The sequence below is a fragment of the Heterodontus francisci genome, chromosome 6, assembly GCF_036365525.1.
Source record: "Heterodontus francisci isolate sHetFra1 chromosome 6, sHetFra1.hap1, whole genome shotgun sequence".
Classification (NCBI taxonomy): Eukaryota; Metazoa; Chordata; class Chondrichthyes; order Heterodontiformes; family Heterodontidae; genus Heterodontus; species Heterodontus francisci.
The window spans coordinates 1,199,883-1,218,268 of NC_090376.1; the positions used below are offsets into that span (position 1 = coordinate 1,199,883).

General features: G+C 45.5%; 1 protein-coding gene across 5 annotated transcripts in view; it reads right to left on the reverse strand.

Annotated features, from left to right (window-relative positions):
* The window catches only part of LOC137370901 (tripartite motif-containing protein 2-like), a 134,573-nt gene that overhangs the window by 57,835 nt on the left and 58,352 nt on the right, over positions 1 to 18,386 (reverse strand). For all 5 annotated transcript variants that reach the window (XM_068032756.1, XM_068032754.1, XM_068032753.1 and 2 more), the window contains one exon: positions 16,897 to 17,077. In XM_068032756.1, the coding sequence (XP_067888857.1) occupies positions 16,897 to 17,077 (181 nt within the window). The remainder of the gene's footprint in view (positions 1 to 16,896; positions 17,078 to 18,386) is intronic.

Sequence of the window (18,386 nt, forward strand, 5' to 3'; positions counted from 1 at the left end):
GGCCCTTCAGCCCACTGTGTCTGTGCCGGCCATCAAGCACTGAACTATTCTAATCCCTTTTTCAGCAAGCTGAGGTTTTACCATTGTCACAAGTTGGTACACCTTTATGCAGAATGCTGTAAGTTATGGCGTAAAGCCCTGGGACATATTGGGGTACACAAGGCCAATGCAGAGAAAGGGACCCTGACCAAGAGTACGACAGATCAGGCTGTAGTTCTGACTGCAGCTGTAAGGCAAAATACAAAAACCACTGAGAGTGTAGGGGATGTGAAAAAGATACCTGAGAGTTATAGGGAATTCCTGTAAAAAGGAAAAGTAATTCCTTATCCCTCAAGTGAGGCAGGTAAACCTGTCCTTATTCATGGGAAACAGGAGCCACCCAAACTCTTTTGCTGGGGAAAGGTAAAACATTTCCACCAGAGAGTGCACAGAATGCTAAGGTTTTCGTGAATGGAAACATAGAAACATAGAAAATAGGAGCAGGAATAGGCCATTTGGTCCTTCGAGCCTGCTCCGCCATTCATTATGATCATGGCTGATCATCCAACTCAGTAACCTGTTCCTGCTTTCCCCCCATATCCTTTGATCTCTTTAGACCCAAGAGCTATATCTAACTCCTTCTTGAAAACATACAATGTTTTGGCCTCAACTGCTTTCTGTGGTAGTGAATTCCACAGGCTCACCACCCGTGTTATGCTCCTCTTGCTCAATGTGGGAGCTCAGCGACACGGCTGATGTCCCTGACTCCTTCACGTGCTGGAAGTGTGTCCAGCTGCAGCTCTTGTTAGACCGCATGACGGCTCTGGAGCTGCGGATGGACTCACTTTGGAGCATCCGCGATGCTGAGGAGGTCGTGGATAGCACGTTTAGCGAATTGGTCACACCGCAGATTAGGATTGCTGAGGGAGAAAGGGAATGGGTGACCAAAAGGCAGAGAAAGAGCAGGAAGGCAGCGCAGGTGTTCCCTGTGGTCATCTCCCTCCACAACAGGTATACCGATTTGGATACTGTTGAGGGAGATGGCTCACCAGGGGAAGGCAGCAGTAGCCAGGTTCATGGCACCGTGGCTGGCTCTGCTGTTCAGAAGGGCGGGAAAAAGAGTGGAAGGGCTACAGTCATAGGGGATTCAATTGTAAGGGGAGTAGATAGGCGGTTCTGTGGTCGAAAACGAGACTCCCGAATGGTATGTTGCCTCCCAGGTGCACGGGTCAGGGATGTCTCAGATCGGCTGCAGAACATTCTGAAGGGAGAGGGTGAACAGCCAGTTGTTGTTGTGCACATAGGCACCAATGATATAGGTAAAAAGCGGGATGAGGTCCTACAAGCAGAATTTAGGGAGTTAGGAGCCAAGTTAAAAAGTAGGACCTCAGAAGTAGTATTCTCAGGATTGCTACCAGTGCCACGTGCTAGTCAGAGTAGAAATGAAAGAATAGTCAGGATGAATGCGTGGCTTGAGAGATGGTGCAGGAGGGAGGGGTGCAGATTTTCGGGACATTGGGACCGGTTCTGGGGGAGGTGGGACTATTACAAATTGGACGGTCTACACCTGGGCCGGACTGGAACCAATGTCCTTGGGGGTGCTTTTGCTAACGCTGTTGGGGAGGGTTTAAACTAATGTGGCAGGGGGATGGGAACCAAATGAGGAGGTCAGTGGACAGTAAGGAGGTAGTAACTAAAGACTGTAAGGAACTAGATAATGAAGTCAGCGTGACTAAAGGAAAGAGTAGGCAGGCAGCAGATGATGAACGCAAAGGGACTGGTGGTCTGAGGTGCATTTGTTTTAATGCAAGAAGTGTAGTAGGTAAGGCAGATGAACTTAGGGCCTGGATTAGTACCTGGGAGTATGATGTTATTGCTATTACTGAGACTTGGTTGAGGGAAGGGCACAATTGGCAACTAAATATCCCAGGATATCGATGCTTCAGGCGGGATAGAGAGGGAGGTAAAAGGGGTGGAGGAGTTGCATTACTGGTCAAAGAGGATATCACAGCTGTGCTGAAGGAGGGCACTATGGAGGACTCGAGCTGTGAGGCAATATGGGCAGAACTCAGAAATAGGAAGGGTGCGGTAACAATGTTGGGGCTGTACTACAGGCCTCCCAACAGCGAGCGTGAGATAGAGGTACAAATATGTAAACAGATTATGGAAAGATGTAGGAGCGACAGGGTGGTGGTGATAGGAGATTTTAATTTTCCCAACATTGACTGGGATTCACTTAGTGTTAGAGGTCTAGATGGAGCAGAATTTGTAAGGAGCATCCAGGAGGGTTTTCTGGAGCACTATGCAAATAGTCCAACTCGGGAAGGGGCCATACTGGACCTGGTGTTGGGGAATGAGCCCGGCCAGGTGGTTGAAGTTTCAGTAGGGGACTACTTTGGGAATAGTGATCACAATTCTGTAAGTTTTAGAATACTCATGGACAAAGACGAGAGTGGTCCTAAAGGAAGAGTGCTAAATTGGGGGAAGGCCAACTATACCAAAATTCGGCAGGAGCTGGGGAATGTAGATTGGGAGCAGCTGTTTGAAGGTAAATCCACATTTGAAATGTGGGAGGCTTTTAAAGAGAGGTTGATTAGCGTGCAGGAGAGACATGTTCCTGTGAAAATGAGGGATAGAAATGGCAAGATTAGGGAACCATGGATGACAGGTGAAATTGTGAAACTAGCTAAGAGGAAAAAGGAAGCATACATAAGGTCTAGGCGGCTGAAGAAAGACGAAGCTTTGGAAGAATATCGGGAATGTAGGACCAATCTGAAACGAGGAATTAAGAGGGCTAAGAGGGGTCATGAAATATCTTTAGCAAACAGGGTTAAGAAAAATCCCAAAACCTTTTATTCATATATAAGGAGCAAGAGGGTAACTAGAGAAAGGATTGGCCCACGAAAGGACAAAGGAGGAAAATTATGCGTTGGGTCAGAGAAAATGGGTGAGATTCTAAACGAGTACTTTGCATCGGTATTCACCGAGGAGAGGGACATGACGGATGTTGAGGTTCGGGATCGATGTTTGATTACTTTAGGTCAAGTCGGCATAAGGAGGGAGGAAGTGTTGGGTATTCTAAAAGGTATTAAGGTGGACAAGTCCCCAGGTCCGGATGGGATCTAACCCAGGTTGCTGAGGGAAGCGAGAGAGGAAATAGCTGGGGCCTTAACAGATATCTTTGCAGCATCCTTAAACACGGGTGAGGTCCCGGAGGACTGGAGAATTGCTAATGTTGTCCCCTTGTTTAAGAAGGGTAGCAGGGATAATCCAGGTAATTATCGACCGGTGAGCCTGACGTCAGTGGTAGGGAAGCTGCTGGAGAAGATACTGAGGGATAGGATCTATTCCCATTTGGAAGAAAATGGGCTTATCAGTGATAGGCAACATGGTTTTGTGCAGGGAAGGTCATGTCTTACCAACTTAATAGAATTCTTTGAGGAAGTGACAAAGTTGATTGATGAGGGAAGGGCTGTAGATGTCATATACATGGACTTCAGTAAGGCGTTTGATAAGGTTCCCCATGGTAGGTTGATGGAGAAAGTGAAGTCGCATGGGGTCCAGGGTGTACCAGCTAGATGGATAAAGAACTGGCTGGGCAACAGGAGACAGAGAGTAGCAGTGGAAGGGAGTTTCTCAAAATGGAGAGGTGTGACCAGTGGTGTTCCACAGGGATCCGTGCTGGGACCACTGTTGTTTGTGATATACATTAATGATTTGGAGGAAAGTATAGGTGGTCTGATTAGCAAGTTTGCAGACGACACTAAGATTGGTGGAGTAGCAGATCGTGAAGGGGACTGTCAGAGAATACAGCAGAATATAGATAGACTGGAGAGTTGGGCAGAGAAATGGCAGATGGAGTTCAATCAGGGCAAATGCGAGGTGATGCATTTTGGAAGATCCAATTCAAGAGTGAACTATACAATAAATGGAAAAGTCCTGGGGAAAATTGATGTCCAGAGAGATTTGGGTGTTCAGGTCCATTGTTCCCTGAAGGTGGCAGCGCAGGTCAATAGAGTGGTCAAGAAGGCATACGGCATACTTACCTTCATCGGACGGGGTATTGAGTACAAGAGTTGGCAGGTCATGTTACAGTTGTATAGGACTTTGGTTCGGCCACATTTGGAATACTGCGTGCAGTTCTGGTCGCCACATTACCAAAAGGATGTGGATGCTTTGGAGAGGGTGCAGAGGAGGTTCACCAGGATGTTGCCTGGTATGGAGGGCGCTAGCTATGAAGAGAGGTTGAGTAGATTAGGATTATTTTCATTAGAAAGACGGAGGTTGAGGGGGGACCTGATTGAGGTGTACAAAATCATGAGAGGTATAGACAGGGTGGATAGCAAGAAGCTTTTTCCCAGAGTGGGGGATTCAATTACGAGGGGTCACAAGTTCAAAGTGAGAGGGGAAAAGTTTAGGGGGGATATGCGTGGAAAGTTCTGGGTGCCTGGAACGCGTTGCCAGCGGAGGTGGTAGACGCAGGCACAATAGCGTCTTTTAAGATGTATCTAGACAGATACATGAATGGGCAGGAAGCAAAGAGATACAGACCCTTAGAAAATAGGCGATAGGTTTAGATAGAGGATCTGGATCGGTGCAGGCTTGGAGGGCCGAAGGGCCTGTTCCTGTGCTGTAATTTTCTTTGTTCTTTGTTCTTTGTTCTCTGGGTGAAGAAATTTCTCCTCATCTCAGTCCTGAAAGGTTTACCCCACATCCTCAGACTATGACCCCTGGTTCTGGACTCCCCCACCATTGGGAACATCCTTCCTGCATCTACCCTGTCAAGTCCTGTTAGAATTTTATAGTTTTCTATCAGATCCCCCCTTACTCTTCTGAACTCCAGCGCAGATACAAAGCCTTTAAGTTTGTTCTATTATTAAATTTCCCTACTCTTGTACGATTCCTTGGTGCAATATGACGTTCACACATTCTGTCCCTACCTTTTATTTTCTGGTCACAATCAGCCTCACCACTAACCTGCACTCCTACCTTCTCCTTTAACTTCCTAATTTTCCATGTACTGAACCCTCCCCCCCACTATTTAGTTTAAAGCCCTATCTACAGCCCTAGTTATACAATTCGCCAGGACTCTGGTCCCAGCATGATTCAGGTGGAGCCCGTACCATCAGAACAGTTCCCTCCTTCCCCAGTACTGGTGCCAATGTCCCATGAATTTGAACCCATTTCTCCCACACCAATCATTGAGCCACACATTTACCTCTTTAATCTTATTGACCCTTTGCCAATTTGCTCGTGGCTCAGGTAGTAATCCAGAGATTATTACCTTTTTGGTTCTGCTTTTTAATTTAGCCCCTAACTGCTCAAATTCCCTCAGCAGAACCTCTATCCTCATTCTACCTATATTGTTGGTACCTACGTGGACCACAACAACTGGATCTTTCCCCTCCTAAATAAAAGAAACTATGAAGGTATGAAGTGCGAGTTGGCTATGATAGTTTGGGGAACGTTACTTAAAGGGTTGACAGTGGATAGGCAATGGCTACCATTTACAGAGCGCATGGATAAATTACAACAATTGTTCATTCCTGTCAGGCGCAAAAATAAAACAGGAAGGGTGGCTCAACCATGGCTTACAAAATAAATAAGGGATAGTATTAGATCCAAGGAGGAGAAATATAAAATGGCCAGAACAAGCAGTAAACCTGAGGCAAAAACAAGAAATGCTGGATTCACTCAGCGGGTCTGGCAGCATCTGTGGAAAGAGAAGCAGAGTTAACGTTTCGGGTCAGTGACCCTTCTTCGGAACCTGAGGATTGGGAGCAGTTTAGAATTCAGCAAAGGAGGACAAAGGGATTCATTAAGAAGGGCAAAATAGAGTATGAGAGTAAGCTTGCAGAGAACATAAAAACTGACTGTAAAAGCTTCTATAGATTTGTGAAGAGAAAAAGATTAGTGAAGACAAATGTGGGTCCCTTACAGTCAGAAACGGGGAATTTATAATGCAGAACAAAGAAATGGCAGGCCAAGTAAATACATACTTTGGTTCTGTCTTCACAAAGGAGGACACAAATAGCATACCAGAAATATTGGGGAACACAGGGTCTAGTCAGAAGGAGGAACTGTATAAAATCAGTATTAGTAGAGAAATGGTGTTGGGGAAATTGATGGGATTGAAGGCCGATAAATCCCCAGGGCCTGATAATCTACATCCCAGAGTACTTAAGGAAGTGGCCCTAGAAATAGTAGATGCATTGGTGGTCATTTTTCAAAATTCTATCGACTCTGGAACAGTTCCAACGGATTGGAGGGCAGCTAATGTAACCCCACTATTTAAAAAAGACGATAGAGAGAAAACAGGGAATTATAGACTGGTTAGCCTGACATCAGTAGTGGGGAAAATGCTAGAGTCCATTATAAAAGATGTAATAGCAGAGCACTTGGAAAACAATGACATTATCGGACAAAGTCAACATGGATTTACGAAAGGGAAATCATGCTTGACAAATCTACTGGAATTTTTTCAGGATGTAACTAGAACAAAGAACAAAGAACATAGAACAGTACAGCACAGGAACAGGCCATTCGGCACTCCAAGCCTGCGCCGATCTTGATGCCTGCCTAAACTAAAACCTTCTGCACTTCCGGGGTCCGTATCCCTCTATTCCCATCCTATTCATGTATTTGTCAAGATGCCTCTTAAACGTCTCTATGGTACCTGCTTCCACCACCTCCCCAAGTTCCAGGCACTCACCACCCTCTGTGTAAAGAACATGCCTCGCACATCCCCTCTAAACTTTGCCCCTCTCACCTTAAACCTATGTCCCCTAGTAACTGACTCTTCCACCCTGGAAAAAAGCTTCTGACTATCCACTCTGTCCATGCCGCTTATAACTTTGTAAACCTCTATCATGTCACCCCTCCACCTCCGTCGTTCCAGTGAAAACAATCCGAGTTTATCCACCAGTAGAATTGATAAGGGAGAACCAGTGGATGTGGTGTATTTGGACTTTCAGAAGGCTTTCAATAAGGTCCCACATAAGAGATTAATGTGTAAAATTAAAGCACATGGGATTGGGGGTAACGTACTGACATGGATAGAGAACTGGTTGGCAGACAGGAAACAAAGAGTAGGAATAAACGGGTCTTTTTCCGAGTGGCAGGCAGTGACTAGCGGGGTACCGCAGGGATCAGTACTAGGACCCCACCTATTCACAATATATATTAATGATATAGATGAGGAAATTAAATGTAATATATCCAGGTTTGCAGATGACACAATGCTGGGTGGGAGTGTGAGCTGTGAGGAGGATGCAGAGAAGCTCCAGTGTGATTTGGACAGGTTGAGTGAGTGGGCAAATACATGGCAGATGCAGTATAATGTGGATAAATGTGAGGTTATCCACTTTGGTGGCAAAAACAGAAAGGCAGATTATTATGTGAATGGTGATAGATTGGGAAAGGGGGAGGTGCAGCAAGACCTGAGTGTCCTTGTGCACCAGTCGCTGAAAGTAAGCATGCAGGTGCAGCAGGCAGTTAAGAAGGCAAATGGTATGTTGGCCTTCATAGCGAGAGGATTCGAGTACAGGAGCAAGGATGTCTTGCTGCAATTATACAAGGCCTTGGTGAGACCACATCTGGAGTATTGTGTGCAGTTTTGGTCTCCTTCTCTGAGGAAGGATGTTCTTGCTATGGAGGGAGTGCAGTGAAGGTTCACCAGACTGATTCCTGGGATGGCAGAACTGATGTATGAAGAGAGATTGGGCTTGTGTTCGCTAGAGTTTAGAAGAATGACAGGGATCTCATTGAAAGCTACAAAATTCTAACAGGACTAGATACAAGAAAGATGTTCCTGATGGCGGGGGAGTCCAGGGCCAGGGGTCACAGTCTAAGGATAAGGGGTAAGCCATTTAGGACTGAGATGAGGAGAGATTTCTTCACCCAGAGAGTGGTGAACCTGTGGAATTCTCTACCACAGAAAGCAGTTGAGGCCAAATCATTAAATATATTCAAGAAAGAGTTAGATATAGTTCTTAGGGCTAAAGGGATCAAGGGATGCGGGGAGCAAGCGGGAACAGGGTACTGAGTTTGGATGATCAGCCATGATCGTATTGAATGGCGGAGCAGGCTCAAAGGGCCAAATGGCCTACTCCTGCTTCTATTTTCTATGTTTCTAAAACAAAAGCAGGACACCAGTATATACTCACTATCACGGATGTGGCTACTCAGTTCCCAGAGGCCATTCCCTTGAGAACAATTTCTGTTAAGGTAGTGGTAGAGAAGTTAACTCAATTCTTCCCTAGATATGGATCACTGATTGAGATTCAGTCGGATCAAGATTCCAATTTTATATCTAAGATTTTTCAGCAAGTCATGGGTAGTTTGGGTATAACTCAGTTAAAGTCTTCAGCATACCACCCACAGACAAGGGAGCTTTAGAAAGGTACCATCAGACCCTCAAAATGATGATCAGGACATACTGTCATGAATATCCTCAAGATTGGAGTAAAGGGCTAGAATTTCTTTTGTTTGCCACTAGGGATTCACCTAATGAATCTACCGGTTTTCGTTGTTTTGAATTAGTTTATGGACATGAGATAAGACGTCCTCTAAAACTAATCAAAGAAAGTTTTAGAACAGAGGGATGAATCTTCTGTGTCAGATTATGTAGTATCTGTGTTCCAGGAACAGCTCACGAGAGCCTGCAAAGTGGCTCAGGAACACCTGAAAACTTCCCAAACCACTATGAAAAAATGGACAGACAAGCATGTTAGGACCCGAACATTTCAACCAGGGGATGAATTGTTAATATTACTGCCTTTACAGGGTGAACACAAAAGTCCGAGTGTTTCAAGCCTGTGTCCTCAGTACCTTGCTCTACAGCAGTGAGGCCTGGACAACGTATGTTAGCTAAGAGCGACGTCTCAACGCATTCCATCTTCGCTGCCTGCAGAGAATCCTTGGCATCAGGTGGCAGGACCGTATCTCCAACGCAGAAGTCCTCGAGGCGGCCAACATCCCCAGCATATACACCCTACTGAGTCAGCGGCACTTGAGATGGCTTGGCCATGTGAGCTGCATGGAAGATGGCAGGATCCCCAAAGACACATTGTACAGCGAGCTCGCCACTGATATCAGACCCACCGGCCGTCCATGTCTCCGCTTTAAAGATGTTTGCAAACGCGACATGAAGTCCTGTGACATTGATCACAAGTCGTGGGAGTCAGTTGCCAGTGATCGCCAGAGCTGGCGGGCAGCCATAAAGACGGGGCTAAAGAGAGGCGAGTCGGAGAGACTCAGCAGTTAGCAGGAAAAGAGACAGAAGCGCAAGGAGAGAGCCAACTGTGTAACAGCCCCGACAACCAATTTTATCTGCAGCACCTGTGGAAGAGTCTGTCATTCTAGAATTGGCCTTTATAGCCACTCCAGGCGCTGCTCCACAAACCACTGACCACCTCCAGGCGCTTACCCATTGTCTCTCGAGACAAGGAGGCTAAAAAGAAAAGGACAGGGTGACCCACTGAAAGCATGGTTCACTGGCCCATAGAAAGTGATCAAGAGAATTGGTAAAGCAAATTATTTGATTGACACCCCATATTGCCGGAGAAAGAATTGGCTGTGCGATATCAATATGTCGAAACAATATCACTGCCGGGAGGAGGATAAGCTACTGCAGGTATGTCAGCTAGTAGGGACAGTGAAGGATGAAAGGGATAGTGAGGATGAGGCAGAAAGAAGCCTAGACAATTCTCAAATTGAACCTCCTACTATCTAGTTAGCTAATACTGAATTGTTAGGGAGACTAGACACGATGCTTTCATATTTAGATGCAGAACAACGAGAGGACCTAACAAGGCTATTCACAGCATTTAAGAGTCTGTAGTGATAAGTCAGAATGTACAACATTAACCACACATGATGTGGATGTAGGGGAATCCTTTCCTATAAAACACTACCTTTTCGCTTAAGTCCAGAGAAATAGGCCCAAGTAAAATCAGAAATCCAATACATGTTGGAAAACCACCTAACTGAACCCAGTCAAAGCAGCTGGAGTTCCCCAGTGGTATTAATTCCTAAACCTGATGGTTCAACTAGACTCTGTATAGGCCCTTCTTCTTCTTTGGCCTCCTTATCTCGAGAGACAATGGGTAAGCGCCTGGAGGTGGTCAGTGGTGTGTGCAGCAGCGCCTGGAGTGGCTATAAAGGACAATTCTAGAGTGACAGGCTCTTCCACAGGTGCTGCAGAAAAATGTGTTTGTCGGGGCTGTTACACAGTTGGCTCATATACTACAGAAAAGTTAATGCAGTAACAAAGGCAGATTCCTACCCAATTCCTTGTTTGGAAGATTGTATTGACAGAGCGGGCGGTGCCACATTTCTTACAAAAATAGATTTGTTAAAGGGATACTGGCAAGTTCCTTTAACACCCCAAGCTAAAGAAATATCGGCCTTTGTCACACCAGACGGTCTTTTCCAAGACCAAGTGACGCCATTTGGGCTAAATAATTCCCCAGCAACCTTTCAGAGACTAATGAATCAACTGGTAGACAGTGTTCCTAACTGTGTAGTTTATCTTGATGATGTGCTGGTATACAGTGACACTTGGAAGGACCAACTAGAAGCTCTGTTTAGAAAATTACAATTGGCTGCTTTCGTGATAGAGGCTGCCAAAAGTGACCAAACTTGGGCAAAAAGTAGGGTAAGGACATGTGTTGCCAAGACCAGCGAAAGTACAAGCATTGGTGGAATTCCCTAGGACTAAGCCAGAAATCATGAGGTTTTTGGGGATGTGTGGTTTCTACCAAAGTTTGTACTAAATTTTAGGACTATAGCTGCTCCACTGACAGAGTTGCTACAGAAAAAGAAAAGCAAGGTAGTGTGGTCAGGGGAGTGCCAAGCATCTTTTGATAGGCTGAAAGCCAGTTTGATTAATGAACCAGTGTTGGCTGCCCCAAATTTCACAAAGCCCTTCAAGCTGGCAGTTGATGCTAGTGACCCAATCGACACCAAAAAAAGATATTCAACAGTGGAAAAAGAAACCCTAAGTTTATTATTGGCTCTCAAGTATTTTGAAGTCTATGTCCGCCATGACTTCAGGGAGATAATGGTATATACTGATCATAGCCCTTAACCATTGTGGAAAAATTTAAAAACCAGAATACCAGTGTATTCTGATGGAGTTTACTATTGCAACCCTATAACTTAAAGATTATCCACATTGCGGGCAAAAATAAAGTAATTGCAGATGCTTTGTCCAGAATATAACTTTGCTTTGAGTTATCTGAGTGCAAAAATGGTACAAAGCAGAACTGCATTAGCTATAGGTAAAGCATGAATGAGTATGAGTGTGAAAATGTGTTTTTAAATTTTTTCTTTTTGTTTCTTCAATCTTTGTAATGCAATGCATTTAAAAATGGTGTTTCATTTCTCCAAGGGTGGAGGTGTTCCGAGTGCTTCCATTTTTTTGTTAAACTTTGAGGATTTGTGTTTAAAACTGAAAAGGAGTCCATGGATTTTTTTTTTACAAGGAACACTGAGAGGTCTGGATTGTAAACAGTTACTGGAAGGCACGTGTCTTCAAATAATTACCCAGCAGGGGTTGTTTTTGACTTGGATGTTTGCAGAGAAGTGATAGGTCAAGATTTATAGGGGGGCAGGAGACTTGTCTCTTGTGACATTTTTTTTGGTTTCCCTTTGGACAGTGAGTTGGGATATGGACAATGGTTTGAAAAGACAGTTGGAGAAAATTTGTCAAGAGAGCAACACCCAGCTCAGCCTGTTCCAGCTCTTTGGAAAAGCCTGTCAGTTTTCCGTCTCTTGAGAAGCTGAAGAGCGAGTGTAAGAAACTGCCTGAAACCCCTGTTACTGCATTTTCCCGGGAAAGCCTGCCCAAACTGATCTTCAATATCGCCCGACGAGAACTGTTCTAGAAGGATCCCAGTGACAGCCGTCCACACTTTTTTGGGATGCCAAAACCAAAAAGGACTTCTGAGATCTTTTCATATCTTCTCTTTTTTCTTCAAGAATTAGCAAATATGTTGGCCAACGTAGTCTTTTTTGGTATTTTTATACAAGAGCTCTCAAGAATAAATCTCTTTATTCGGTTAACGTATGTGTGTGTGTTCGTGTTTGTATGTGTTTTTGTGTGTGTGGGTGTTTGTGTGTGTGGGTGTTTGTGTTTGTGGGTGTTTGTTTGTGTAGGTGTTTGTTTGTGTGGGTGTGTGGGTGTTTGTGTGTGTGGGTGTTTGTGTTTGTGGGTGTTTGTTTGTGTGGGTGTGTGGGTGTTTGTGTGTGTGGGTGTTTGTGTGTGTGGGTGTTTGTTTGTGTGGGTGTTTGTTTGTGTGGGTGTGTGGGTGTTCGTGTGTGTGGGTGTTTGTTTGTGTGGGTGTTTGTTTGTGTGGGTGTTTATGTGTGTGGGTGTTTGTTTGTGTGGGTGTTTGTTTGTGTGGGTGTTTGTTTGTGTGGGTGTGTGGGTGTTTGTTTGTGTGGGTGTTTGTTTGTGTGGGTGTTTGTTTGTGTGGGTGTGTGGGTGTTTGTGTGTGTGAGTGTTTGTTTGTGTGGGTGTTTATGTGTGTGGGTGTTTGTTTGTGTGGGTGTTTGTGTGTGTGAGTGTTTGTTTGTGTGGGTGTGTGGGTGTTTGTGTGTGTGAGTGTTTATGTGTGTGGGTGTGTGGGTGTTTGTGTGTGTGAGTGTTTGTTTGTGTGGGTGTTTATGTGTGTGGGTGTTTGTTTGTGTGGGTGTTTGTGTGTGTGAGTGTTTGTTTGTGTGGGTGTGTGGGTGTTTGTGTGTGTGAGTGTTTATGTGTGTGGGTGTGTGGGTGTTTGTGTGTGTGAGTGTTTGTTTGTGTGGGTGTGTGGGTGTTTGTGTGTGTGAGTGTTTGTTTGTGTGGGTGTGTGGGTGTTTATGTGTGTGGGTGTGTGGGTGTTTGTGTGTGTGGGTGTTTGTTTGTGTGGGTGTTTGTTTGTGTGGGTGTTTATGTGTGTGGGTGTGTGGGTGTTTTTGTGTGTGGGTGTTTGTGTGTGTGGGTGTTTGTTTGTGTGGGTGTTTATGTGTGTGGGTGTGTGGGTGTTTTTGTGTGTGGGTGTTTGTTTGTGTGGGTGTGTGGGTGTTTGTGTGTGTGGGTGTTTATGTGTGTGGGTGTGTGGGTGTTTGTGTGTGTGGGTGTTTGTTTGTGTGGGTGTGTGGGTGTTTGTGTGTGTGGGTGTGTGGGTGTTTGTGTGTGTGGGTGTTTGTTTGTGTGGGTGTTTGTTTGTGTGGGTGTTTATGTGTGTGGGTGTGTGGGTGTTTTTGTGTGTGGGTGTTTGTGTGTGTGGGTGTTTGTTTGTGTGGGTGTGTGGGTGTTTATGTGTGTGGGTGTGTGAGTGTTTGTTTGTGTGGGTGTGTGGGTGTTTGTGTGTGTGAGTGTTTGTTTGTGTGGGTGTGTGGGTGTTTATGTGTGTGGGTGTGTGGGTGTTTGTGTGTGTGGGTGTTTGTTTGTGTGGGTGTTTGTTTGTGTGGGTGTTTATGTGTGTGGGTGTGTGGGTGTTTTTGTGTGTGGGTGTTTGTGTGTGTGGGTGTTTGTTTGTGTGGGTGTTTATGTGTGTGGGTGTGTGGGTGTTTTTGTGTGTGGGTGTTTGTTTGTGTGGGTGTGTGGGTGTTTGTGTGTGTGGGTGTTTATGTGTGTGGGTGTGTGGGTGTTTGTGTGTGTGGGTGTTTGTTTGTGTGGGTGTGTGGGTGTTTGTGTGTGTGGGTGTGTGGGTGTTTGTTTGTGTGGGTGTGTGGGTGTTTGTGTGTGTGGGTGTTTGTTTGTGTGGGTGTGTGGGTGTTCGTGTGTGTGGGTGTTTGTGTGTGTGGGTGTTTGTGTGTGTGGGTGTTTGTGTGTGTGGGTGTGTGGGTGTTTGTGTGTGTGGGTGTTTGTTTGTGTGGGTGTGTGGGTGTTTGTGTGTGTGGGTGTGTGGGTGTTTGTGTGTGTGGGTGTTTGTTTGTGTGGGTGTGTGGGTGTTTGTGTGTGTGGGTGTTTGTGTGTGTGGGTGTTTGTGTGTGTGGGTGTGTGGGTGTTTGTGTGTGTGGGTGTTTGTTTGTGTGGGTGTGTGGGCGTTTGTGTGTGTGGGTGTTTATGTGTGTGGGTGTGTGGGTGTTTGTGTGTGTGGGTGTTTGTTTGTGTGGGTGTGTGGGTGTTTTTGTGTGTGGGTGTTTGTTTGTGTGGGTGTTTGTTTGTGTGGGTGTTTGTTTGTGTGGGTGTGTGGGCGTTTGTGTGTGTGGGTGTTTATGTGTGTGGGTGTGTGGGTGTTTTTGTGTGTGGGTGTTTTTGTGTGTGGGTGTGTGGGTGTTTTTGTGTGTGGGTGTTTGTTTGTGTGGGTGTTTGTTTGTGTGGGTGTGTGGGTGTTTGTTTGTGTGGGTGTGTGGGTGTTTTTGTGTGTGGGTGTTTGTGTGTGTGGGTGTTTGTTTGTGTGTGTGTTTGTTTGTGTGGGTGTTTGTTTGTGTGGGTGTGTGGGTGTTTTTGTGTGTGGGTGTTTGTTTGTGTGGGTGTGTGGGTGTTTGTGTGTGTGGGTGTTTGTTTGTGTGGGTGTGTGGGTGTTTGTGTGTGTGGGTGTTTGTTTGTGTGGGTGTTTGTTTGTGTGGGTGTGTGGGTGTTTGTGTGTGTGGGTGTTTGTTTGTGTGGGTGTTTGTTTGTGTGGGTGTGTGGGTGTTTGTGTGTGTGGGTGTTTGTTTGTGTGGGTGTTTGTTTGTGTGGGTGTGTGGGTGTTTGTGTGTGTGGGTGTTTGTTTGTGTGGGTGTGTGGGTGTTTTTGTGTGTGGGTGTTTATGTGTGTGTGTTTGTTTGTGTGGGTGTGTGGGTGTTTGTGTGTGTGGGTGTTTGTGTGTGTGGGGGTTTGTTTGTGTGGGTGTTTGTTTGTGTGGGTGTGTGGGTGTGTGGGTGTTTGTGTGTGTGGGTGTTTGTTTGTGTGGGTGTGTGGGTGTTTGTGTGTGTGGGTGTTTGTTTGTGTGGGTGTGTGGGTGTTTGTGTGTGTGGGTGTTTGTTTGTGTGGGTGTGTGGGTGTTTTTGTGTGTGGGTGTTTATGTGTGTGGGTGTGTGGGTGTTTGTGTGTGTGGGTGTTTATGTGTGTGGGTGTGTGGGTGTTTGTTTGTGTGGGTGTGTGGGTGTTTGTGTGTGTGGGTGTTTGTGTGTGTGGGTGTGTGGGTGTTTGTGTGTGTGGGTGTTTGTGTGTGTGGGTGTTTATGTGTGGGTGTTTGTTCGTGTATGTGTTTGTGTGTTTGTGACTAAGGTAAAAAGGGAACTTTTATATTCAATCTGTGTGTTTATGCTTTGCTTAATCACTGCTTAAGACTTGTTTTTTAATAAACTGATAAATTTGTTGTTTATTAAGTATTAAGTTTATCAAGTTCTCCCTGTGTCTGCGTGGGTTTTCTCCGGGTGCTCCGGTTTCCTCCCACATCCAAAGATTTGCAGGTGATAGGTAAATTGGCCATTGTAAATTGCCCCTAGTGTAGGGAGGTGATAGGGAATATGGGATTACTGTAGGGTTAGCATAAATGTGTGGTTGTTGGTCGGCACAGACTCGGTGGGCCGAAGGGCCTGTTTCAGTGCTGTATCTCTAAATAAAAAAAATAAAAAATAAATTAAACAAACCTGGTTGGTGTGTTTTATTCTGGGATAAAAGTAGAGTCTCTGATTGACCGAATCGGTAACTGGGAACAAAAATGTAAATATATGTTGTAACTTGTGGAGAAGTGGAACTAGAATAAACAGTGCACTCCTCCCACCTCGGTTATAATGGTACTCAAATCCCCTTGTGATGAAGACCATATAACATTTGCCTTCCTAATTACTTGCTGCACCTGCATGTTAGCTTTTAGTGACTCATGAACAAGGACACCCAGGTCCCTTTGGACATCAACACTTCCCAACCTCTCACCATTTAAGAAATATTCTGCCTTTCTGTTTTTTTCTACCAAAGTGGATCGCTTCACACTTATTCACATTATATTCCATCTGCCATGTTCTTGTCCATTTACTTAGCCTGTCCAAATCCCCTTGACACCTCCTTGTATCTTCATCCCACCTAGGGTCATCAGCAAATTTGGAAATATTATAAATATTTTTCTGAAATGTATCTATATTACTCACCTCAACCACTCCCTGTGGGAGCGAGTTCCACATTCTCACCACTCTCTGGGTAAAGAGATTTCTCTGAATTCCTGATTGGATTTATTAGTGACGATCTGATATTTATGGTCCCTAGTTCTGGTTTCCCTCAAAATTGGAAACATTTTCTCTAAATCTATCCTATTGAACCCTTATAGAGTTACAATAAAGAGCTCCACTCAGGAATTGGAAATACAATATCAAAATTTGGGGGTAACACTAAATTGAGGGATGTATTGAATACAGGGCGGCACAGTGGCGCAGTGGTTAGCACCGCAGCCTCACAGCTCCAGTGACCCGGGTTCGATTCCGGGTACTGCCTGTGTGGAGTTTGCAAGTTCTCCCTGTGTCTGCGTGGGTTTTCTCCGGGTGCTCCGGTTTCCTCCCACAAGCCAAAAGACTTGCAGGTTGATAGGTAAATTGGCCATTATAAATTGTCACTAGTATAGGTAGGTGGTAGGGAAATATAGGGACAGGTGGGGATGTTTGGTAGGAATATGGGATTAGTGTAGGATTAGTATAAATGGGTGGTTGATGTTCGGCACAGACTCGGTGGGCCAAAGGGCCTGTTTCAGTGCTGTATCTCTAATCTAATCTACAGAGGAGAAGAGAGAGATCAGGAAGGTATTAATAAACTTGCAGACGGGGCAAGTAATTGGCAAATAAACTTCAATGTATGTATGTGCAAAGTAAAACATTTGGTGGGAAGAATAGAGATAGACATCGAGCAGCCCCTCACCTAATCTCCCCTCACCCTGGTCCACCCCTCGCCCATCCCATCCTCCCCCCTCCCCCTCTCCCCACCCGAACATTCCCCCCATCTCCCCCACTCACCTTCTGTTTACTGCTACAGATTCCCTCCAGGTTGGTGATGAGTGAGGATTTACGTTGCAGTAGAACTCGCTGCAGTTCCTCAAACGTGCTGCTGACCTCACTCACTGCGTTGTTCTTGCGTTCAGTGAGCTGGTGACAGATCTCATGAATGAGCTCAATGGCTGCATTCAGCTGTGGCAGTCTGAGGGGTAAAATTTCACCGTTAACCCCTTAAAAACCTCACCACAAACACTCCGTCAATTCAAATATCGCCAGAACACTCACTCAGAGCCTCCTCACCATCCTGCCCATTAGAACATTACAGTGCAGTACAGGCCCTTCGGCCCTCGATGTTGCGCCGACCTGTGAAACCATCTGACCTACACTATTCCATTTTCATCCATATGTCTATCCAATGACCACTTAAATGCCCTTAAAGTTGGCGAGTCTACTACTGTTGCAGGCAGGGCGTTCCACGCCCCTACTACTCTCTGTGTAAAGAAACTACCTCTGACATCTGTCCTATATCTATCACCCCTCAACTTAAAGCTATGTCCCCTCGTGTTTGCCATCACCATCCGAGGAAAAAGACTCTCACTATCCACCCTATCTAACCCTCTGATTATCTTATATGTCTCTATTAAGTCACCTCTCCTCCTCCTTCTCTCTAACGAAAACAACCTCAAGTCCCTCAGCCTTTCCTCGTAAGACCTTCCTTCCATACCAGGCAACATCCTAGTAAATCTCCTCTGCACCCTTTCCAAAGCTTCCACATCCTTCCTATAATGCGGTGACCAGAACTGCATGCAATACTCCAGGTGCGGCCGCACCAGAGTTTTGTACAGCTGCAGCATGACCTCGTGGCTCCGAAACTCGATTCCCCCTACTAATAAAAGCTAACACACCATATGCCTTCTTAAAAGCCCTATTAACCTGGGTGGCAACTTTCAGGGATTTATGTACCTGGACACCAAGATCTCTCTGCTCATCTACACTACCAAGAATCTTCCCATTAGCCCAGTACTCTGCATTGCTGTTACTCCTTCCAAAGTGAATCACCTCACACTTTTCCGCATTAAACTCCATTTGCCATCTCTCAGCCCAGCTCTGCAGCCTATCTATGTCCCCCTGTAACCTACAACATCCTTCGGCACTATCCACAACTCCACCGACCTTCGTGTCATCCGCAAATTTACTAACCCGCCCTTCTACACCCTCATCCAGGTCATTTAGAAAAATGACAAACAGCAGTGGCCCCAAAACAGATCTTTGCGGTACACCACTAGTAACTAAACTCCAGGATGAACATTTGCCATCAACCACCACCCTCTGTCTTCTTTCAGCTAGCCAATTTCTGATCCAAAGCTCTAAATCACCTTCAATCCCATACTTCCGTATTTTCTGCAATAGCCTACCGTGGGGAACCTTATCAAACGCCTTACTAAAATCCATATACACCACATCCACGGCTTTACCCTCATCCACCTGTTAGGTCACCTTCTCGAAAAACT